General features: G+C 44.8%; 1 protein-coding gene across 5 annotated transcripts in view; it reads right to left on the reverse strand.

Moving 5' to 3' along the window:
• The window catches only part of TOGARAM2 (TOG array regulator of axonemal microtubules 2), a 447,421-nt gene that overhangs the window by 72,462 nt on the left and 349,404 nt on the right, over window positions 1-25,555 (reverse strand). For all 5 annotated transcript variants that reach the window (XM_069236205.1, XM_069236204.1, XM_069236208.1 and 2 more), the window contains 4 exons: window positions 21,263-21,433; window positions 18,009-18,150; window positions 7,556-7,661; window positions 3,019-3,254 (listed from right to left, as the gene is read on the reverse strand). In XM_069236205.1, coding sequence (XP_069092306.1) covers window positions 3,019-3,254; window positions 7,556-7,661; window positions 18,009-18,150; window positions 21,263-21,433 — 655 coding nt within the window. The remainder of the gene's footprint in view (window positions 1-3,018; window positions 3,255-7,555; window positions 7,662-18,008; window positions 18,151-21,262; window positions 21,434-25,555) is intronic.

The following is a 25,555-nucleotide window of genomic DNA, read 5'->3' on the forward strand; positions in this document are numbered from 1 at the left end:
CTCTACATACACAATGATCTACAGCTGAAATGATGGAAACATTTTATTTAGTGTTTACACCAACAATCCACAATGAAGTGATCAAACGGATTCACTCCCTTATTTACTTAATATGCAGATAATAAAATGAAATCCAATAACTGAGCGGGTCCAGCACTGCTCGAGGAGATTCCATGGCAAATTTTCAGGATAACCAATGACTTAGTAAATTATTTCTACTTAGATTCACTGTATGTAAATCTGCCTCATGTGAATTTCCCGGACATTTGGCTTGGATCCATTTCCCTTGGACACATCTTTATTAGGCAAAATGCGTATCTTAAAATAGCAGTCAATTGTGTCTTGAGCTAATAAATATTAATATAGGTACAAAATTCTCGTATAAATGCCTTCTGAAGTACAAGACAACTGGTGTAGAGAGGTCAGACTGGCAGTATTATAGACAGGATAGTTACACAAAGTGATGTAGGATTAAAAGCCACATGGATATAGTTTGGACTCTCCAAAGCATCATAAAAAACACAATAGTCTCCTGAATACTGCTTGCTGGTGGAGTAGTCATGCATTCCACGGCTTGAGACCCAAGTAGGAAGGACACAGAGCCTCATAAAACAATGAACAGTTGTGACACAGTGGTGGCTGCATGTAAAAAGAAACCAATCGTAGGAAAAAGAGAAACTTGAATGGCGCTGTTCAGGGATGCAGTTTTTTATGATAAAAGCCTCTCTATAAGTTTCCAAGTAAAATAAAGATTTGTATTTCAGTAATATTGTTCACAACTTTATTTGGCTGTATGATCAGAAATCACACAAACTGATGATATGTTGGACTTGAGAGCTATTACTGATTATTTAGTTCTTTCTTTGATAATGCAGTCAAAATACATTAAAATCTGATAATTCATACGATGAATTGAGGCAATGTAATCTATTTGACTCTAAATCTTCATATATAAATTATACAGCAAAATATGTGCCACTTAAAAGCCAGTGTGATTTTAATAACAATCCAAAAACAGCAGATGGGAAATGACGTACAGTCCATGATGTCACCAACCATCAAATGGAAACCCTCAATCCCACCACATGATCCTAAAATATCAATAGTGACAAATGTACAAAAACTAAACCTTTTACATCTGAAGAAGCAATCTTTGTGATGAGTCAAACAGTATATCATTCTATCGATTTTTGTCAGTTAAATAACAAGTATCACTATCAACATCGTAAGTAGGTGTAGACAGAATGTTTCACTCTACCTGCGAAATTGGTAGTATTTTGGTCACTCCAAGTTACTTTTAACGCAGAGCTCTGGCCTAATTCTGCCAATCGATGGGTGGTGGAATTTTTCTCCCATGAGGTTCCAGAAAATGTGAGCTGGCGAGTGTGAACGAAATAGGACATCTCCTAGCGTGATTTTCTAACATGGAGGGTCGAGCGTTGTCACAGTCAGTACATTTGTTGCCACTTGAGTAGATTTTCTACTTGAACAGCAGCAAAATCAACTTGAATGGCTGCACGCTCATATGCAACACCCAGTGCCGTTCGCACTGATTTTTCAGTGCTTTGCACCCTACTGTCACTAAATTGCTGTGCAAGCTGCATATTTTCCACCCTTTGGCAGAACTCTGCAGAATTTCACGGAGTTTTTATATAACTCAGCGGAATTCAGCAGAGTGAAACTCTGCAAGTTCCGCACACCCCTAAATGTATGTAAGCTTACAGAATACAAATCTGTTTTAAAAAATCAGGATTGGTAGCGGGAATATTACCAGAAATGAGTAAAAGTCTAAAAAGCAAATTAATGCCTTTTCAAGTGGTAACGTAATGAGTGTCCCAGAACTTTGTGTACAGCCTGTCTTAGCACTGATAGCTGCAACTATAGCAATCTAGCATTGGTGCAATGGAATAACAATGTTGGCGAAAGTCTACCCAGAAATGATGCATTCAAATCTGTTGGAACACAGTGAAAAGCTCGGTTTCATCACTGCTGAAGTAAAATAGGTTTGGTTTTAACTCCTATGTTATACAGTATACACCTTGTATCACAGAACATATAAACAACATTTAAGGCCACTTCTAGTGAGTGCTGAACATGTAACATTGAGGCATGCACATACTACTACATGTTGGACATGAAAGAGACAAGAAACTCACAAGGTGAAATTCACAGCTAGATGAAGGATATGACTGCTGGGACACAGTGTTTGAAATAGAGATAGCTTGACCACAAGGTGGGAGAATGATAATTTGGGATCAAGAATGGATTTGACTCACAAAGTAGGGGGCATTTCTGCTATGGAGAAATTGTCCTGCACTGTTGTTGATAAGCTAGGGAATTATTTGCTAAATGCTTATTTTTTTAGAAAATGTAGTAAAATCAAAGTGATGCATAATCCTCCTTCAGTGTTCTTTGAAGTGAGAATCTGTGATGGGATGCTGGGTCAGTTTAAGTAAACTGGTGACTGCCTCCACTATTCCAGTAAAATACAACATATGTATCAAAATAGAAACTAGCCAAAGATGGATGTGAGATAAGAAACATATGTGGTTGAAAATGTGATAGCAGTTAGTTCTGCCTGTACCAGGAATACAGCTGGATAATTTATATTGTAAATATTCAGGTTGTTTTTGGTAGCTTCTCACCTTCTTAATATTGAGGAATGATTCTTGATCCAATGTGGGGAAATTCCAAGAGATAAAACTCTGCCCGTCAGTCATTTGGAACAAATAACTAAAAATGTTTTAGGGGCTTACAGACCATTTTTTGTACTTAAAAGTTCACTTTAAATCACATGACTAATGAAAATCATGATCTGATCTTTCTTATACATGCTGCAAATACATTTTAAAATCTCAAATACTAATCCTATTGGGAAAACATTGTGTCTTAAGACCACAGGCAATATCAGTAGGTGCAAGCACCATCAATAGCATCAGTATGTATGCTAGTGCTTGATAAGACCTTCCCTGAACAAAACTCTTCTGTGCTCATGAAATAAAGTGACGAGGGCCTTACTTCACACCACCTGCAATGAGCGCAGCCAATGCCTTTGAAGGTGACACATTCTCCACCATGATCATCAGAGATCGATCAGCCTCTTCCCGAATGAACTCGTTGGAGTCTCCTATTTTATGGAGCAGGACTCGGGCCACCTCTTCCACTTCTTGGTCCATGTTCCTCTTTAGAGTCTTGAAGAGTTCTCCAAGAGTCCTTATTGCATGGCGGGACACCTTGGAGCGTAGGTTGCTAACCTATAAAAAGAAATGAAAACTTGAAAGGAAAATGCTACATACAGACAATTCTGAGCATGCTACTCTACCTTTTCATTCTGTACAAAGGTTCTTGACGGGGCTAAGTCTGGATAGGTGTACTATTTGAAAGTATTGTTTGGGCATGCAGCTATCTCAACAGAACTCAAACAGACAAGAAATGCTGACAACAAACCCAAAAGGCAGAATACAAAAAAGGAACGCACTGTTAATAAATGTAATGAAACCAAACTTTGAATGAATGCACTGTAATGTGGTGTATGCTGCTCAACATGCAGGAAGGTGAAGGCGTATGTGATGGTATAGACAAAGCCACATTCTTGGCTATACCGCTCTCAAAAAGTCTTGGATTATTGAATGACACCACCCACTCCAAAAATAAAAAGTGTGTATATCCACATGTACAATCATGTCCATTCTCACACTATTCTACAAAACATCACGGTTATGTGCAGCTACCAGTTGGTCGTGCCATAATTAGGACATGTCTTCCATCATCACGCACCACACCTTTCATACAGGCCAAACTACAGCACACATGCTACCAACCACACACTCCAAAAGGGCAGACAGGAAGCCGATGTAAATCACAGCATGTCAACGCCTCATCTGGGATATGAAGAGCTATACAATGCAATACTAATATTATCATTTACAGGCATTCTTAATGCAGAGCTTGCCCTTGCACTAATGCAGATATTCTAGGTGGTAGGAAAGACAGTGTCTTGCAATTTATTTCTTGGTACATGTAGCCCATACGAATTATGGAACTCTTTCAAGATGTTAGAAGCGTTTAAGTATGAATTACCCTTAAGGCACTGATTCAAGTAGCCAAGACTACATTATGTTTGTAGGGAAATTACTGCTAGCACATATGTAAACATTTAATTGGCAATTAGATATGTGTGTCTTTTCTATCATTGTAGTTGACTGTTATTTGTTCATTCAATCAGTAGGTCCCATTCATATTTAAGGAAGCCTAGGGTGACGGAATTAATGCATTATTATTATGTGAAACATGTATGAGCTACACTGAGTGGAAAGTTTTTTTAAAAAGCCCTGCAAATCACCAATAATGCATCCTGTGTATAGTTGTGTTCAGTTCACTTAAATCAGGAAGCAAGAGGGTCAATCAGTTTTGCTTTTTGGTACAGTGGGTCAGTATGTTCCTCATGGGAAGGCTGCGCAAAAAAGAAAAACACTTTAGTGGATGTCCACGTCAGAGAGTAATCTCTGTATCTTATTTCCGGTTCCTTAGTAGGACAACATTGCCCTTATTGTATTTTGTTTACTTTGTTTGACAAGGTTGAAATATTAGACTGTTTGAAGCGACATTTATTGACCATACAAAAATTAGCTGAATAGAGACTTTAGTTAAGTGCATAGGAAGTCGAGAACAGATGATAAAACAATGCAAGAGTCATTTTTCAAGTCTTGACTACATGTAAGTTATACTTGGGGGAAGGTGGTGTCCGAGATAGACTTAAAAGGCCAACATTTTCCAGCAAACCTACAATAAAAAAAAATATTAACAATTGTTTTGGTCACTGTTGTGATTGAGGCCTTCTGCATTTTATGCAGTAAGCCTTTTTAGGTCGGGCGAGAAGTGCTCTGGCTTGTTGTAATCTATTTGTGAGCTTTTAACCACACCCACTGCACGCCCATCACTATCACTCATTCATGGGCTTACCATTCAAAAATCCTTTGTTATCATTGGTAAATACTTTATGTTTGTCCCTCCTTGGGGCAGTTTTGTTACAGCCTTGGCCATCGATCCTGTTACATGGATAATTTAATTTTTGCTAATACATTTGACTGCGAGATAACTTCTTTTTCATTTTGTGTCTCTCCTTCGCGCTCATGCTTACGGCAGCCGTGGCGCTTTGAATCGGCTTGCTTATGTCAACTGTTTTACATTTCATTTTCAATTTATGTGGCAAGAAAAGTCCAATTAGGAATTTACAATGCTAATAGCTCTCACTCGAGCAAACGTGAGACCCATTACATTGTAAATGCTTGTTTTAACAAGTGACGATCCTGTGTGTGAATCAGTAGTTCCAAATGTTTTAAATCATACCCCTGGTTTTTTTCATCAGAGTTTATAATGAAAAAAGTACTTTAGCAGGATCTAAGTTGTCTGTCCCTCAGTTTTTGTATCGGAGCATGAGTGATAGAAAGGCAGAGATACAAGGCAGTCTAAATATGAGAAGGAAAGGTGAACAACTGGGCAATCAAGATCAGAGGAATGACAAGGGTCTAAGGAGGGCAACTGATGCTTATAAGTTGTACAAAGGGACCTTGGACATCAAGGGTGTTTGTTGCGGGCACATAGGTGCGATGAGTTTCACTTGACACCATGTGTGCTGAGAGAGTGTCTGCGTAGACACCAGATAAGCATGGACAGCATCCATGTGCCAGGGAAGTTAGAAGGGCTTCTGAGTGCCCAGGGTATGAGTGGTGGGCACATCTATCTGAAGAGCAATAGCAGGTCAAGAAAAGTGTGTGGATGGATGCAGTAGCGTAAGTGGAACAGATATCAGCACATGGTATCAGAGGTGTGTGCTTGATTGGACGTTGCAGGAAAATATACTCTTACTGAAGGAGTCAATATAAGATTACATCGAAATATGACAACTGGAGTGGGGAAAACTGACTTGGTTTTGGTTTGACTAGAAATCATTAAACCATTCCGCCCTCCTTTCCTTGCTTCTTGCTCATACTACCTCTCTCTGTCCATCTCCCTCGTACTCTCTCCCTCTCTTTCCCTATTTTTCCCTCCTCCCTTTTTCTCTCTTTTTTAAAATACATATTTTATTTTCATTTTACAACAGGTATCATCTACTTTAATACATTCATTTCTTTCTGCCTCCTTTTTCTCTCTCTTCACCATTAGCTTTTTCTTTTTCTCTCTCTTACACATACTCTCATCTTTTCTCTCTCCGGGTGTTTGAAGATGCGGAGTCATAGGTTGCCCACTTCTTCGTGCTTAGGACTAGGTATGTGGGACCACCAAAGCTCTGCTTGCCTGCAATGTTGTGCTGACAAGCACAGGTAACACGAAGCAGGTGGACCCATGACATGGTGGAGAGTCAGCCTGGACAGTACATCCATCTCTGCACCATCTTGTTTTATTTTTAGCATTTATCTTTGTTGTTTTTTTGCTGTGCATGGTAGTTCAGGACTTGGGTGGTTTGCTGTGGTCAACGTATGTGCTCCCGAGATGTGGCGTATCTTATTCAAGGGTGCAAGGCCAACACACCAACTCCAAGTTGTATTTGCCAGAGTGCGTCGGTCTGCTTCGTGTTGTTTTAGATGTATGTGATTTTTGAGGTTGAAAACGTACTTGAAATCTAAGATATAAATCAGTCAGATACAGAGGAAAAACCCTCCATTCCAATTACGGTGTTTGTTTCAGGCTTTGCAGACAGTAGCGCTTTGTAAACCCTGTTGTATCTGTATTCCTGCTGCATTGTATTGATGCCTTGTCATTGTCACTCTTCATCACAAGCACAATCGTTGAAGCCTTATGAACATTAGCTGGTCATGGACACTCAGGCAGGTGGCCTGGTTTCATGACTTATAGCGCCTAACATCTTAGCACTGCTAGCTGGTACCCACATGAGATTGCCATTCTCACTCTCACCCTCACCTTACTGGTTCATCATATAATACTTTATGATACACTGGTGCATTGTGTTAGATGTAGCGTTGTGCACCCATTTCAACTGTTTATTTAATAAATATATTTAAGTTACATGAGATAGTATGTTTCTGTGTTCACAAATTGTTAGTGTGAACACAAAAACTTGGATGCATAGTTATACTTTATAGTCAATGTGATAACTGTCCCTAGACTCACCGCACGCACCTACTCTTCAGCCAAGCCCTGGACTGTAGTTCATGTCTTCCCAGATAGTCAAGGATAATTAACTGACCACTACTTTCTGTTACGGACTGAATACCCCGAGTACTGACTGTTAGCGCCCCAGAGAAAGAGACCGCCTCTCGCTTTCTTCTTTATCAGAAAGATATATGAATACAGAACCCTTTCAAGAGACAAGTTAGCTGAAAATTTCAACGTAAAGCAGTATTTCTAATAGTATTTCATAGTATTTCCAAAGGAGGTAAAAGTTCTACTTAGGACTATGTATGCACAGGTGCACACAGACACAGGGAAGCATACACACACACGCGTGCACACAAACAGGCATTCACACACACATTACGATCTTTGCAGAAATCCACTGGATTGAACTAGTGGTGGCGCAAAAACCATACATTACCTCCTTTGTGACTGCCAGGGTAACATCATGGAGCCTGGAGAAGAGGACGTGTGAGTGGCAGGACGCCAGGCACCTCACGCTGCGGAGCCCTTTCTCCTTCTGCTCCCTTTAACACCGAAGAAGAGACGACAGAGTGAAGCATGAGAATCACATGAAATGGCTGCTCACATGGCTAAAAGATCCTCATGTGCTATGCTCCCGATGGACATTGTTCATCAAAGTATCCTATCCCCCTTCTGTCACTGGAGCCAGGTTCAGCTAGCCCTTCAATTTATAGAGTGCCTCAGAGGCAACACAGAATAACACACACACACACCTTCGTAGTCATTTATTCATTAGCCAGCATCATGGTAACAGACACCTCAAGCACTAATGTGTACATATGCACCTTTAATATATATATATGAGGAACAACCTATTTATATTTATTTCGAACTCTATCTATTGGTCAGGATTCTTTTCAAGAATATGTATATTACAAATATTTCTCCTAACAATTTGGAGACTGATGTCAGTTCAGGGGGGAGAGAGTGGGGCCAACAAAAAGTTATTGTACTGAAGACAACATTTGGTTCTCGTACCGCAAAAGGACTTAACTTTTGATCAACCCAAAGAGGCTTGTTTGAGGAGTCAGCATATCATATCGCAACTTGTTCTGCAAGACCTGAAGTTCACAACAAGGTAATTTGGGCAACCCTGGTACCCAACCTTGTGGACAAAAAATTGGTGAATTCTATACAAACATCAGGGTTACGTTTCTGATCAAGAGGGACTCATCAGGTGTAGCCTGGCTAGTCTGACATAGATAATGTGTAGAACCATATGCTGAAATAGGTTGTGTGTAAGGCTAACAGACCCACAATGTAGTGAGAGCTAGAGTGTTGTCAGTAGGACAGGCAATAAATAGTTCATTCCCATTTCTCCGTTTATTAAAAGGTGTTTTGGGTATCCACATAAATTGTTCAGGAGACTTTGTGCTGTTTTTAGGGACACCTTCGAGGTCGAAATTGTATTTATTTGAAGGAATTTAGGGCCTGTTTTAGATGTTGGCGGTAACCATCCAGCCGTCGTTTTTTTGACTGAAAACCTGTCTGCCGCCATGACGTTCCGCACGCCGCATTTAGATGTTGGCAGGCCCATAGGCAATCAGCTGCATTCGTTCTGCCGTTTCCATCAAGAAACACTGCCCACTTTGATGGCGCCACAGGGAAAAGTGGCAGATGGCAGGACTCCTGGTACCGTTACCGCTTGCAGACTTGGATGTGCCTTACTGACAAGCAAAAAATAGCATTCCGACCTCCATACTTGAGTTGGCAGATTGGGGAGGAAATATGGTAAAAACTGACCTTTCCCCAAATTCCACTTTTGTTTTCAACTGAACACGACTGGACAAGACCTTCTGTCGCTGCTGCCACCGACCTATGGAGAAAACACATCGCCTCCCACGTCTCTGGACTCTAAGGTAGGCATGGCATATTGCCAGGATACATTGGGTGGGCACTGCACAGGAGTTAGGGGCCACTGCTGGCATATACATGTCACAGTCATTTCTAAAAATTACTGTGACATGCATATGTCAGGTACACAATGGTGTCAGACATGGATGAGGACACACTGGCAAAAAATGCATATCGCACACATACACAACTGTCTTTGTGGTGTCATTATTCAGTGCCAAATGAATGCTAGCACCACACTAATGGTACAATCACACTTGCCAACGGTGTCCATGTGTGCTAATTGCAAGGGGACCTGTACTGGGAAGGTTGTGCTACCTGTTGTGTATGTGAGTCAGTACGTGTATGTGTGTGTGCAATTCGATTGGCTAGTTGGGGTGGAGGGAGGTGGAGTGGTTGTGTGGTTGGGTCTGTATGTGTGTCACTTGCATGTGGGATCGATGCTGTTGTGTATGTTGCGCTGCTGTGTGATACATTCAAGTGAGTATTGTTGTTAAGTGCCAGACGTTGTCGTGATATGTGCAGTTGTGCCTCTGAGTTAGTGTATTTGTGTAGCTGAGTGTGTAGTTGTCTTAGTTTTTGTGGTTGTGTTGTGTGGGTGCAATGTCAATTGTGGGTGTATGCTGTGTCATGGATATATGGCAGTGTGTGTTTGCTGCATGTATGGGTAATGGTGTGTATGTGATGTGCTGTGTTGTGTGATGTGCAGGGGGACACATGTGGCTAAGGTACAGCGTGTGTGTGAGACTTAGTTGTATTCCATAGCCACTGCCATTGTACGATGTCCACTGGGTCTAGCAATGGCCTCCCTCAGTCAGCAATCCGCTGGTTTGACACAGCCTGTAGAGCTGTAACATCTAATATGGTCGGCCGGAACCCGCCTGCCTGACAGCTAGGAAGGGCGCTGCATTGTGGCGGCCTGCATCTCAGCTGCAATACATCTAAATACGGCGGGCGGAACATCGTCGACTTGACTGTCTTTTTGGGTCCGCAACCGACATGGCTTGGAGGTAACACTGGCAAGATCTAAATCAGGCCCTTAGTTACGCAAGTTGCCAAAGGACAGGTACATCTTTTGTTTTGAAGCAACAAATGTAACTTTGTTATAATGTGTCACATTTTTACTGAGGAAACTAACATGGCAAGAGAAGACACTCTACTTCTACTCTGTTGTTCTGTGATGCCCTGGTTTAATTTTCACTGAGGCCAGCTTTGGCAAAAGCACTGTGTGCCCTCTGTGCGAGTGCTCATCTCACTTCCCTGTGCCTGTCCCTTCTCAACCCACTTAATAAAACACTTCCTGATCTGATCACTCAGTTTCTGACTGTCTATGCCATGACCTGCTAAAGATCAATGCTCATTGTTGTACCACTACTTTGCCTCCGCCGAGTTCCTCCCACACCCCAGCCATGTTGACTAGTTCATCAGCTGATTCACATTGCATCGTTCTTCCTGTGGGCTGCCCTGCCACATGTCGGCGTATATGGACGTGTCAGGCATGTCCTTGGAGGAACTGAGGAATTGAACACGAGGAAGAGAACTTTAGTTGCCAAAAGTAGGTGTAACGTCATAGAAAAAGGTGCAATCCCACAGTTTTGCCTGGGCCTTGGTTGAGGGTTTAAATATCTCAAGGGAATTGTGTAGAAACTTTCAAAGGAATGCATATTTTTATCCAACAAAACAAAGAAAGCATTTTATTATTTTTCTTTCCGAAATTGTAGATCTACATGGCATAACTGTAGTAATTTGACTTTGATTTAGAGTAATTCTGGTCGAGGGAGAAGTGACTTCATTATATTTATTTCAGGGGCCTTTGAGGTCAACGTTAAATACATGGGATTAGCTAACAAAGAATGGAGATGGACCCCTTCAACCTAGGGGGGGCCTTGGTGTTTGGAATCCAAGAGCACTATCTTATTCCCAGATTGCATTCCATTTGTTTGGCATCCCATTCTCAAACATTTAAAAAGGGTTTTATACTGATTACGTGCCAGCCAGCGCCGCAGCAGCTAAACGACATACCCCTAGAATCCGCCCAATGATCCCATTACACTGCCTGGTCTGAAGGAGCCTGCCTCACTGAAATCGACTGGGGGCTGGAGACGGGACCCCCACCCGCCGACACTCACCCATAATCCTGCAACACAAGAGTCAGCCGAGGAGGGCCGCGTGGCGGGCTGAGGCAGGCCCAGAGCTATGGAGGTGCAGAGCAGCGTAGGGTGCTTCTTGCTGCCGTCCTAGCTGGGCACGGGCTGCGGGGAGGGCTGGGAGAGCATTAGTCCAAAGGTTAGGGGCAGTGGGAACGCCTGGTGCTCCCTGAGGTTCCAGGCCCTGTGGCGCTATCGGAGGGGCAAGACGGGGGCCACACTCTTCCCTCACAGGGGACACTGCTTACAACGCACCACCCTGGCGTGGACACAGAGGACTTGAACACCAGAGGAGACAGCTGGGGTAGCGGGCGAGTATACGGAGCCGCGGCTGAGTACCTGGAGCCACTGAGGGCACCGCGCGGCAAAAGCAGGTGAGCGATGCCGCCCCCCTCAGCTGGGGAATGGGGACAGGAGATTGCCCTGGGGAGTGGCAGTGCTCGTGTGGAGACCCCACAAGGAGGCCCTGATCCAGTGGGCCTGAGTAATGCACTTTAGCCCGGGGAGAATTTCTGTCACATTTAGTCCACACCACCAGGCGGAAAGGGGCTGTGCGTGATTGCCGGGAGGCCGGCCAGACTTTGTTTTGCCCCCTGGTGCATTCCATTTCCCCTCATCCCGCCTACAGTGCTTCCAGACTGCGATCCTACTGCATCATCAGAGAGAGCCAGGGCCTGGAGTGAACACCAGCCTTTAAAGGGGTGAGAACACCACAGGACAGAGACATTAAAGGGAGAGGCTGGGGGACCCTAAACGTTAGTGAATGCCATTGAAAGGCCCTGATTGGAGTACACTAGTGAGTGGCACTGGGGGTGTGGCATGGTGGTTCATCATTCCCAGTGACAAGGAGAGAGACTGAGAGATTTAGTCAGCAGTACTGGTGCTTCGCTGATATTGGGGTGGCGCTGGAATCCACACCCACTGGCATTGTAAGCATCTAGCGGAGGACTGGGGCCAGGTGGAGTGTTGAACTGATTGAGGTGGTTGGGGTCCGGCAAGGTGGGGAGCTCTGAGGGCCATAAGTTTGGATTCGACATGGTGAGGAACAAGGGGCAAACACCTTCGCAAACCAACAAAATGGACAAATATGTTGTCCTCATACTGGCCATGGAGGCCGAGGTGGGTGACGAAGGAAGGGGAGGCCAGGGAGAGGAACCATCACTAAGGGCGATAATGGCAGCCATCCAAGACTTAAAAAGATCAATGGAAAGGAAATAGGAAGCCATGACAGTGGATGTCACACTTCTATGAGCAGACCTCAAAAAAGTTGCCGAAAAGGTCACAACAGCAGAGGCAGACATTGTGCATTTGCACAATGGAGAGTCAAGTGCAGTTCCTCACTAAGGAGTACGAGAAAGTGGCGGGCAGACTTCAGGATCAGGAAGGGAGAGCAAGAAGGAACAATATCAGGGTGGTGGGGGTCCGGGAAGGGGCTGAGGGGCAGTGTGTTACTCTTTTCCTGGTGGACCTCATCACCAAAATGCTTTGTCCCAAGCAGCTGTCTAATTTCTTTATCTTAGAAAGGGCCTGTCCCCCCGCCAAGGCCGGAGGCCCCTCCCAGAGCCATCATTGCGAGGGACTTCAACTTCTGTGACAAGGATGCAATTCTGCAGGCGGCCAGGATGCGCAGCCATCTCCAGTACAAGGACACTGTTTTCCGTTTTTTACCAGATTTCATGCCCCAGGTTTAGCGACAGAGGTGCAATTTTCAAGTGGTTAAAGAGAGAACGGGAACTTAAGTACATGATGTTGTAACTGGCTCACTTGCAGGTGATAGCAGAGGGTAAGACATGGCACTTCACCACAGCAGAAGAGATGTGGGAGTGGCTGGACAGGTGGTGCTCCTCGAGCCGCGGAACCAAGCGTGAGGAGAGAGTGGGAGGTCTAGGCCCTGGGAAGGAGGGTGAGGCATTAAATATACACAATCCTGGACAGAATCTAGAACAAACATCACCTCTATAGTGCAAATGTTCTTTGAAAGGTGGACAAATCATGACTAGTCAGGGTTGGCTACTGGAGTGTTTCTTCCGAATATGAGCAATATGGAGGGTTGGAGGCCCTGGCCTGAACTTTATATTGACCCTTGGCTTGGCCCTGTCAGTAAAGGGCAGGAGGGATTTGCTTGTTTGCTTGGGAGGGAGGGGTGGGATGGAGCATGCAGTGACACTATGGATCGGTCATGTACTTTTGAATCTGAGCAGCATAGTGTTTTCTTTACTATGTGTAGCAGGCCACTTGAGGTGGCGCTGGCCCACCCACGCAAATCAAAGTTTTCTTATGGGCAAATGGCACTCCGCAGGTCAGGGAGCGAGCAGTTCAGAGACTGCTTAGTGGGGTGGCAGGGTGGGTGGAGTTTTTTTGTTGGGAATCATTGTCTTTTGGTTATTTGTTTCCTTAAATTCTTTACTGCAGCTCAGATGCAATGTAATTGATGTGGTGGATGAGAAGGTGCAGGACAAGTTGGGGAGGAAGGAAAGAGCGGAATGGCCGACATACAGAAGACTTATTATTGGGCTTAAACATTTTTAAATGGCTCCAGAAATGGATGGTTCCCTACAACTTCTGACATGGAATGTCAACGGGTAGGGAAATCGAATTAAGCTCCCAGTGGTTCTACAGTATCTATAAAGGAAAGCCTCCGATGTGGTACTCCTTCAGGAGACGCACCTGAAGGGAAATCAATATAAGGCACTAAATAGATTTGGATACTCCCTGTTTGCACATGCGGGGTACACCACTGATTCTAGGGGCATAGCCCTCCTTATTAAAATAAATGAATACCCTTTATCTCGACCCAGACTTTGTGGGATCCCCTAGGCCGGTACATGGCAATATATGGGTCCTGGGAAGAGCATCGAAAATGACATTGCAGAGGCCTTTGTGGCGTATTACGAAAGGATATATGCGTCAGGGACTCGGGAGACTGAGGTGGGTTGTACAGAATTCCTGAAAGACATTGATTTGTCCTGACTGTCGGAGGATGATAGAGAGGCCTTGAGCACTGAGTTAATGGAGGAGCAGGTGGCTCTGGTCTTGAGAAGCTTTCAGACAGGCAAGGCGGCGGGACCACATGGTTTGCCGGCAGAGTATTCAAATGCATGAAAGATAAGCTGACAAAACCTATGCTGACCATGTTTCTGGAAGCGAGGGACAGAGGGAGTCTGCCGCCAGAGCACAGGGTTGCGACCATTGTTTTACTTCTGAAAAAAGAGAAATCCCCAGTATACTGTGGCTCATACAGGTCTATCTCCTTATTAAACACAGAAGTCAAGGTGTTGGTGAAGGCCTTCGTGATTAGACTGCAGAAGGTCGTCTCTAAATTAATACATCCAGACCAATCAGGATTCATATTGCTCAGGAACACACACCTTAATTTGAGGTCCCCCTATGGACTCTTGCATATGACTAACTCACCAGATACGGAGCAGGCGGCTCTCCTGTCTCTTGACGCCAAAATGGCCTTTGATAACGTTAAGTGACGCTCTATATTTGCACTCCTCGAGAGACTGGGATTTGGACCAAGCTTTTGTAGCTGGATCCTTCTCCTCTTCCGGGAGCCCATAGTCCAAGTGAGGTCAACGCAACACTGTCTAGAGCCTTTGTCCTATGCATGGGCACTCGTCAGGGGTGCCCGCTCTCCCCCATGTTATCTGAGATTGCAATTGAGCCCCTGGCAGCAAGGATTGGTCAGGAACTCTTGATATAGGGTATCAGGATGTGTGGGGCATGGGAGGAACGCATCTCTCTCTATGCCGATGACATACTGCTGTATGTCACTGTTCCATGCTGGTCCATAGACAGGATCCTGCAGAATCGTGTCTTTAGGGACAATTCGGGATACCAAATTAATTGGGATAAATTCCTTATCTTCCAGCGGGCCAGGGACTCCCCCTCATGGTACCACCCGAATGTTCTGCACCATTGTCTGGGATGGGTTCATATATTTGAGTATCTACATCACCAGGGACCTGAAGCGCTTTTTTGATGCCAACCTTCTCCCACAACTGAATAGACTGCACAGGGATGTGGACTTGTGGCACACCGTGCCACTGTCAATAATGGGGAGGGCGGCTCACTACAAAATTATGTCACTACTGCGATTCCTGTATGAGAACATCCCATACAGGGTCCCACAGGAGGTGTTCTGGTGATTCGAGCAGGAAATCTGATTGTTGTTGTGGGACAGAGCTGGCTCTTGCATAGCACTGAGTAAGCTACAACGAGGGGTATACGTAGGAGGCCTGGCTGTCCCAAACACTACTAGATATTATTGGGTGGCACAATTAGTGACTATCAATGACTGGGTATTCGCAGTACAGGAGGACCCAGCGTTCCGAGTAGACAGAGATGTGCTTGGGAGCTGTGGCTATGAAGCAGCATTGTACATGTGGTCCAGCGGCCGGACTTTACCTCCACACACCAAGACCGCTGTGCGGGTGTGGAAATAGGCGACACAATATCTGGGATGGGGGGGGGAATACCGTTACTGCCAGAACATCCTTGTGGCACAGTGATCCAGTGAGGGAGGTTGGGGAGCTGAGGAGTTTAAAAAACTGGGCATTGGTGGGAATTGACCACCTAGGGGATGTCTTGTGGGAGCAGGCATATTTGTCATTTGAAGATCTTAGACTGGGGTATGACATGGCAGAGTCTGAACGCTATAGATATCTACAACCGAGGCATGCCTTATGCCGCCACATATTGGAACGTGAACAGCTGCCACACTCAGCCCCGCTAGAGGATCGCCTTTTGTTGGAACTGCTGGAGACGAAGGTGACTTCTATGATCTATACGAACCTGATGAATGATTTCTGCTGACACACTGATTTCCTTAAGGGTTGGCCTGGGAGGGAGACTTGGGAGGGCTGGAGGAAGACGATTGGGTGGAGGCTCTACAAAGCCACAGGGAGGTGGCTATACAAGCTTGTTTTAGATTGATTCGGCTGTGAATTCTCCATTGGGCATACTACTCCAGGGTGCTTCTTCATCAGATGGGCCGGGGAAACTACCCGTTATGCCTGAGACAATGCGAGCAAGAGGGAACCTTCTATTATATACTGTGGACCTGCCCCGAGATCAGACTTTTCTGGGAAACTGTAACTGCGATTATGGCCAGCGTGTTTGGGCAGGAGGTCCTCCTGGGTCCTAAGTTACTCCTCTTAAACATCAGTGGGGAAGAGAGCTGGCCAAAATACCTAAGGTTGTGGCTGGCCATCGCAGCAATTGTAGATAAACGCAACATAGCAAGAGCCAGGGGAGCGAGGCATCCTTCCAGCGTTGGAGAGTGGAAGTCCGATCTGGACTGGTGCCAGGGGGCAGAGAGGGTGGTTTATCAGAGCAGGGGGTGCCCCAAGAAGTGGGACAAGATAGGGGGCTGCTGGAGCACATATAAGGGGGTGACTGGGAGGAAGAAAGAGTGGAAGGAGGTCAATAAACAAGGAGAGGCAAGACATTTTCTAGATCCTTCGCTGACTTTATTGCTCAAAATGACGCTGTATGTTTATTATGTAAATGATTCTGTTATTAGAAACTTCTCTTGCAGGATTAAGGGATGTTATAACAATCGCTGTCAATTGTCTATTATAAGCAACAATAGTTTTGAGATTACTAATAAAAAGATTTTTTTTTTTAAAGATTGCATCAGTCCTGTCTTTATAGTATTCCAAAGACCAGGCAATGTTTGTGAGCTTTTCACCAACCACTGTGGCCTTTGGGTAACAATCCTTATATATACTAAAAAGTACCAAAGTGCAGTCATACATAACATTGTAAGGATGTTGCAAATTATCGACCATTTAAAGGAATCGCACTAAGGCAGAGTTCATTTATATTATCACAGAAGTCTTAGGTAGATTTCAATAACCTTGTATCATACAATAGGGGGCATTTTATTCAGTTATACACAGTGATAGCATCGCCCTTCTCCAAGCCCTCTTTCTCTCTCTGATGGCAGAGGTACTCTTGGTGACCAATCTAGGTCCCCATCTGGCGGGGCATTCAACTGGCGGCTGTGTTCACTTGAAGAGGAAACAGTACAGACACTATGGTTGGTGGTGTTGGTTTGGAACTTTTTTGGATAGGCGTACCTCTAGTCAGATGGCAGATACCACCCCCCCTTGCCAATGTTAGAGTTTAGCAAAATCGAACACACAAAAGGTGATGGGAGGAATTCTTGCCATACGTCTAACCAATGCCAGTCGCTCAGAGTCGCTTTTTAATCCTTTATCCTTTTGCCCACCATGCCAACTCAGTTTGGACCCAGACATATGCAAACCAGTCTTGACTCTTTTTTTTACAAGCAACCAAAGGCTGGTTTTACCCTGATTAGTGTTCATAAGTTGGATGAAGCATTGCTCTAGTGGCACAGTGAGCATAGGACCCACACCTGGGCATACCCTTGCCACTAAGGGTGGTACATCAAACAGATGGAGTTTAGCAAGATGGCATGTGTTGAATGGAGAAAGCTCCTTTCCCTGGCAGAATCACTGCTGATGAGAGGGAGTTTGTGACCCCCGCCCTCTACTCGTGCCCCTTCTGCAATTGTTGTTAGCATCAGAGGGGGCGAGCCTGGAGCACGGTCAGAAGCACTAAACTTTGGTGTTCTATTAATAAACACATGCGGTTGAGGGTCAATGGGGCAGACCGTAAATACACCATGTACTCCAAGAAATAGCTACATCTTAATGGTGCCTCAAAAGTAATGTAGCTACAAATTCACTTTAACTGGGTATACGAAAGAACTTTCTCTTCCTCACTACCTATAAAATGGATAAAGCTATCTAAATGGCCTGTGTTGGGAGGAGAGTCCCCAATACCTGCTGGGGAAGATGGCTTTTTACAGTTGCTCACCAGTCCTTGTGATGAAGACACTTCAAGGCATCAATCAGCCCCTGTTCTGGATGAGAGAAAGGCCTGATCTCCATGGATTCTGGATTCTCCAAATCAGCATCAGACTCTCTCGAAGTCAGGGAATTTGCTGGCAGGGAATGAGCTGTTTGGAGGGTGAAAATAAACAAATACTGCATAAATGCCGTATAAATTAAATATACAGATGTTTTTCAGATACACTCTTGGATCAGATGTTCTGTGTTGACTTAGAGGTGCTTGGTCAAATGGAATTTTGGTCCTGAAGAGACCCACTATAACTAATCTGTGGGTTGAAACATTGACACTCACGTGGGAATCTTTCACAGGAACTTAGTATTCTGGAACAGTATCTAAGATGGACTGACATGTTTGAACCATGGATTCCCAAGTTCTATATATGTATCATATTTTAACTACTGGACCATTACACTTATGAGCACTATGCCATCTGCACTTTGACACATTGTCTGGCACCTTGTATAAAAAACAATAAAATTGGGATTGTGTAGATAATCAACCACTGATATGTACTTTCGCCTAATGGGGAAACTTGAATGAGTCCCATGGAACCTATTGTTTTTTGTTTTAGTATACTTAGGTTCCATTGATTGGGTAGACTGTGGTTGGTCATGTGTGTTTTCTACACTAAGAGAGTCAGCCACCACAGCCACATTGGCACGACTGGCAGACCATAACTGCAAGGATGCAAGGGTCCAGAGAACCCCAAAACGTGACCTTGTGGCTTTTCCTGAAGTCAAACCATGGAAAGATGATCCTACTAATACCTGACAGCTAATTCTCTGTCCATGGGGGTACACCTGAGAAAAGCCAAAATAAAGGTGTTTACTAAGCCACTAGAAGGCAAAATAAGTCATACTTGCCAGTAAATGTGGATATCTGAACTCAACACAATTGTTAATTATCAAAGATCTTCTAATGTAATTGTTGGTTTCTGTGCATATTCCTATTCGGTAACCTGCTGAATTTCACTACTGGAAAAGCTGCTTTAACTTTTGTTACTTTTTTTACCAACTAAATAATATTTTCTCTAGGTGGAGAAATATTCTCCCTTGAGCCCTATTAAAAAATTAGGTTGTTTGGGTAGGTTTGCGCCCAATTTTCCCTCTTACAACAAACTTTTGAGACACTAAGCCCAGATTTGCTGAGGATTTACAAAGGTGCAAGTCAACGCAGAGCAGGTGTAATGTAATGTAAGGTGGATTTCTAGAGTTCTACTTGGCACCCATGAGGGTATCAGGTGAGGAGTAGGTGAGTGGTGAGACTGGACCAAAGTACAGACAATCTCAATTGTCCCCCAAGACGACTAATTGAAAATCAAGGTCTTGAGTTTCCTGCAGAATTCAAAAAGTGAGGAGGATGCCCTGATCTGTTGGGGGAGGTATTCCAGGATTTGGCAACTTCATAAAAGAATACTCAACCTCCCGTTCTGCTTCTGTGGTTGCGGAGTGTGTGTGTGAGTGAAAGTGATACTGAGCAAAGTTGTCTGGTGGATTGGTTGAAGTGAAGCCGGTGACTGAGGTTTGCAAGTCCTGTATGTTTAATGACTTGAACGAAAAGTTTGAACTGGCAGCACTTCTGAATGGGGAGCCACTGGAGCTCTCTGAGGAGTGGTGTGATGTGGGTTGAGTGTGGGAGGTCGAGGACGAGTCTGGCGACAGCGTTTTGGATAGTTTTAAGTCTGAGTAGAAGATGGGCTGGGATACAGGCATAGAGTGTGTTGCCATAGTCAAATCTGCTTGTGATTAGGCGCTGCGTTATGGTACGTCCGGTGTCCAGAGAGAGCACTTGTTAGATCATGCTATTTACTAACCAGAGCAAAAGGCATTTTGATGTATAAAGGTGCTCTTTCCTCAGTTCAAATTTAGCTTTGTGCAGCTTTTTGTTACTGTGCAGCTAAGGGGTGTCAAATGGCCATTACTGGGGTAGATCAGCTCAAACACCCATAGGTTTTGACGCAAAGCCCAATCCACTAAGCGAGCCAGATCAGGCTTTGCGTCACAATTACGGAGTACCTAAAGCAGGAGCAAGGAGATATGTGTTGCACACGTCCAGTGCATGGGAACCGTCTCAGTTTGTCGTTGCATAGGAACCTGTAAGCAAAGGTTATGCTTCCAGTACAAATCTTTTGCTAGACAGCGCACACTCACCACTGCACAATGGCGCGGGCCCGTGGGTCATACACGACAGCCTTGTTTAAGTGCCAGTGCAGGGATGACAGTAGCAGGCCAGTCTTAGTAGACACAGCTTTGCGCCGTATTTTCCCAGTTGCACAATACAGTAGAGCAAATCGGGATGCTGCATTGAGCTGCGTATAAAATTAGTAAATCTGGACCCAGTGTAGGTGCGCAAGGTGGGTACAGAGAAATGCACAGAACTGTTTTTGCAACACAGAATTTGGCTGTCATTTTTTTCTAGATTATGAACACATTCTTAAGATTACAGGTTTCTTGGCATTAAGTGAGCGCAATATGAGGCTGCTTCTTTGTGTATTTCTTGGACACATTCTCTGTAGAGATATATGCTGACAGGCGTGGCCTAGAAAATTTTGAAAGTAAAGGGTACAGGCAGTGCTTTAAATAGGCTGTCTGGTACTGAGTTACGGCCCTTTTTTATTTTGAGAGGGAGAGTATCAGCACATCTCAAGAAAAACGTAATACTTTTAATTGGAGAGTACCGGTACTTCTGGGAAACAAGCAGGTACTCTGGCACTGAGTACCTGCACTTTAATTTTTCCATTTCAAGCACTGGGTACAGGTACCAGCTACATACTTGGTAGCTCCTGAGGTTTGCTAGTGGTGAAGCTTGGAACTTATGCCATTGAGAAATGTATAGTTCAAAAGTGCTGAATTTTATGTGAGATGACATTGTCCAGTTCGATTTATAGTGCTCGTAAGGACTTGCTATAAGCAGTGCTTGAAATGGAAAAACAGAAGTGCAGGTACTCTGTACCAGAGTATCTGCTTGTTCGTGAGAAGTGCCGGTACTCTGCAATTAAAAGTATTACATTTTTCTTGGGAAGTGCAGGTACTCCCTCTGAAACTAAAAACTCAGTACCGGCCAATTTAAAGCACTGGCTACAAGTACAAGGGTTGTGAAGAGACTCACATTTGGCGTTTTACCAGAACCAATTTGGTAGGTCTCTGTTCAAGTTCAAAAGAAATAGAATAAGTAAATTAATTAATTAATTAGGAAGAGCCACGTAACGGTTGGCACACCTGAGGGATGGCGGCTGTCGCTGACATCTTGGCTGACGGTGGGGAAGTTGGGGAGGGAAGGCCTGTTGACGCGCTTCCGGAGCGTGACGCCGGCGCTCGCTCTCTGCGTGTCCATGCTGGCGATCGCTGGGCTCAGCCCGTTGACGTAAAAGGGGTTAGTGTCCGCGTGGCCTGTGAGAGGAAAGTAAGTCAGTTATTTCAAATTTTCTTGACCAGAAAGAGATATAATGCACTGGAACCCATGGCAGGAGCAACAAGCTTTAGTTACGCCAGTAAGGATGGTTTTGGCAAGCGGGTGCATTTTTTATCCCCTTTTTGTTACAAGCACATGACGGGAAAATAAGAGGAATAAGAAAGACCGCACGTTGCATTTTAACCCGCAAGTCCAAATGCTTTAAAGAAATGGAATTTTGATTAAAGAATAATAATAGCACATAGCTGTAATAGACCAGTACAGGTGCTTCTCAGCAGACAGAATTATAGAACAATCACAGAAAGCCTTTTTAGTTTTAATGCACTTCACAGTCAAATAAATACGAGTATTTTTGGCACAAATGAGAGGTACTCTTTGTAACCTGATGGCATATTTTAAACACGCAAGGATGGGTCTAAAATAATAAAACCATAAAGGAAAGAAACAAACAAAGCAAAGTGTAGGCCCACCAGCCCTAGCACTAATGTGCACTTCTTTCCAGGAACATGTAAACCTGTTATCAGGCAAGTGCTGTTTCTCCCACTGCATGAGAGCCAAAGGCTGGAGTGTGCTGACCCACTGCCCTATGCAGTGTGCGGGCGAAAACAAAATGCTGAACAGACCAATGGATAATGTGTGCTGACCCAAATCTCTTGTATGTATGTTTTTTTTGTTTAATTCATGAGGTCAACAAACAACAAAAACTGTCTCTACGCAAGACCTAAAAAATGAACCCAAAATTAAAGACCATCTCAATGCAGGTTTGAGACCCCAAACCAATACTTTTTACCATATTAATTACAATATGTAAAACGTGCAAAGTTACCTTTTTAATAACTTTCTAATATTTTAAAACAAAAAAAGTAGCAGACTCCCGTTTCAAGCTTGGGCACTACAAAGTCTTTTCACAGGGACTTCCATGGATAAGCAGAAGTGTACGTGAAGGTGTAAAGGAGGGTGCTCTTCTTCGGGGGTCTTAAAAACTTATCAGTCTTCCCTTTGCCTTAAGATATAATAACCAGGCTTTATAAGGTGGCGTAGGAGGCCGAGGAAGTGACACAGGCACATGTCAAACGAAAATGGGAGGAGGATGTAGGCCAGGAATGTCCAGATAAATGATGGTGCTACTACTGTATGCAAGACAGGAACATTTCACTTAACAGCAGACATGGGCTATCAAACTTTAAGTGTTGGCACAGGGTGCATTATACGCCAGCTAGGTTATATGCTGTGGGACTTGAAGTGGACTCGATGGACCCAAGATGCAGCCATCGTAGGGGGGATTACTTCAATCTGACATAGAACTGTCCATGAATAATTACTTTTTGGAATCAAATATTTGAATCTGTCTAAGATGGCTGACCACCAGATCACCTCCTCTCCACTGTTGGCTTTGGTCGGTTATGTAAAGGATATCCCAAAAACAGAGAAGGAGATTTGTGGTCGGTGCTTGACTTCTAGCTAAAAGGCTTCTAAATTTACTAGCCAGGCCTTAAACTCCCCTTCTAGTGCAGTGCAGATGGTGTCCCACGTCGGTTATCGGGTCGCAGATGGTCAGTGTTGCAGGAGAACCACCAACAACCCTTGGCAAATGCAAGAGGCACAAAATAAGAGTTGCAAGGCTGAAAAGGACTAGCAAGGCCCAGGGGACTCGAGCCAGGGAGGAGAGTCCGAGGTGACCGTCAGAAGTCGGGAGAGCCAACAGAAGCAGTCACAGCACCCACAGGCAAAACACTGGCAGCAGGCACAGTAAGTCGCAGTGAGGCCCAGTCAGCATACCTAAAGAGAAGTCCCACGTCGCTGGAACAGCAGAGAGGACACTGTGCTTGGCAGAATGGAGTGCTGGGGGCCCGGGGCTATACGAAGCCTGAAGATCCCTTGGAACAGGAGCAAACATGTCTTGGTAGCTGCAAAAGTCACTGTTCACAGGGCTACTGTCCTGCAAGGAGAGGCAGGGGCTTACCGTCTTGCAAGTTGGGCAGATGGCAGAGAGGACCAAGAGGGCCACTCCAAATCACCACCTGTGATGCAAGATCCACGCGGTTCCAGAGGAGAGCAGATCCACGCAGCCGGTCGTCTTTGCAGTTGGTGCCTGCAGATACAGGGGAGTGACTCCTTCACTCCAAGGGAGATTCCTTCTTCCTTCTTGGTGCAGACTGAAGTCTCGCCCACCTCAGAGGATGCACAGCTGGGGAAATGCTGCAGTTGCTAGAATGAGCTGGAGAAACAATGCTGCAAAGCAGAGTCTTTGCTGAAGTTGCAGATTGTCGGTTCCTGAAGAGTGCAGTGTGGTTCCAGTGGGCAGAAGATTAAGTAAGTGATGCAGAGGAGTCCTAGTGGAATCTTCAACATCAAATCTGGAGACCCACCCTCAAGGGAGTCCCTAGATAGTCCTAAAAGGGGGTTAGGTCGTCTAGTAAGGTAAGCACCTATCAGGAGGGGTCTGTGATGTCACCTACCTGGCCTGGCCACTCAGATGCTCCGAGGGGCCTCTGCACATCTTGGTTTTAAGATGGCAGAATCAAGTGGCCACCTGGAGGAGCTCTGGGCACCACCCTTTGGGTGGTGATGGACAGGGAAGTGGTCACTCCTCTTTCCTTTATCAGGTTTCGCGCCAGAGCAGGGATCGGGGGTTCCTGGACCGGTGCAACCCGGTTTATGCAAGGAGGGCACCAAATGTGCCCTTCAAAGCAAACACATGGCTTGAGGAGGCTGCCCCTCCCGAGCCTTGTAACACCTATTTCCAAGGGAGAGGGTGTTGCCTCCCTCTTCCACAGGAAATCCTTTGTTCTGCCTTCCCCTGCCAGAGCTGGTCAAGCAGCAGGAGGGCAGAAACCTGTCTGATGGGTGGCAGCAGCGCGGGCTGCCCAGAAAACCCCAGAGGACTGGTAGGAGCAATACTTGGGTCATCTAAGGAGCCCCCAGAGTGCATGGAATCATACAACCAATTCTAGGAACAGTATTGGGGTATGATTCCGACATGTTTGATACCAAACATGCCTAGGTTCGGAGTTACCATTAAGTAGCTGGACACAGGTGGTGACCTGTGTCCAGTACACCAGTAAAATGGCTTCCCCGCACTTAGGAAGTCCAGTGTAATGGAACTGGAGTTCGTACAGGCACCTCTGCTCATATCATGAGCATCAGTTTTTTGTTACAGTATTGAGGCTTCTATAGTATACAGAGATCCTCATCTCTCTTTTGCCATTTTCAGAGTGGGATTTTGGTACAAGGACTACAGGACTAGCCCAAGGGCTGTCTGAAGGCTCAATAACTCCCAGATCTAGCATCTTTTGCACCCCAGCTTTGATGCATTCCTTGAAATGGTCAGCTGCCTGTATATTTTGCTTTTAACAGGTAGGCTGTCACCTGTGTCAATGGTGTGTTCACACCATGTAGTTTGATCAGGAGTCAAAGAAAACAATTAAGAGAACTGACTTAAAAGTTGTCTCCAGTCTTCCTTTTGTTGCTCAGAAAGGCAGTCTGCCAGTACAACCCCATCGACTGAGCCATCCACAGTATTGTGAGAGAAGAGCTCAGGGAGAGGGTCACTCTCTTCTTCCTGTCCCTCATCAGTGGCCATGAGCAAAGTCATGTGAGCCCTATCATTATAGGGTTTCTGGCTGTTCACATGAAGCACCCTGTGGGGGCTTCTAGGAGTGCCTAGGTCAACCAGATAGGTGACCTCACCCTTTCTCTCCACAATTGTGTGTGGGCCACTCCACTTGTCCTGGAGTGCCCTGGGAACCACAGGCTCCAGGACCTCACCTTCTATCCTGGCTGGCAAACAGTCAGCACAGCCTTCTGGGAATGCAACAACATTTAGGGGGTGCACCACTTCAAAACACTCAATGAGACACAATGAGTACAAAAAGTCCAATACTATTGAGCAAATAAAGCTTCTATTAGTTTCTTCCCAAAGGCTTTAATTGGTGAAGGAAGCTTGTTACAAAATACATTTCATGAAAAGAAGCAGCCAGCGCGTTTCGCCCTATACAAATGGGTTTCTTCAGGGCAAAGGTAGTACTCCAAATGAAGCAAAATTGTTGTTCGCGATGTGCACATACACAAAGGCATATGGAGATTCTGAAGGAAAGTGT

The sequence above is a fragment of the Pleurodeles waltl genome, chromosome 5, assembly GCF_031143425.1.
Source record: "Pleurodeles waltl isolate 20211129_DDA chromosome 5, aPleWal1.hap1.20221129, whole genome shotgun sequence".
NCBI lineage: Eukaryota > Metazoa > Chordata > Amphibia > Caudata > Salamandridae > Pleurodeles > Pleurodeles waltl.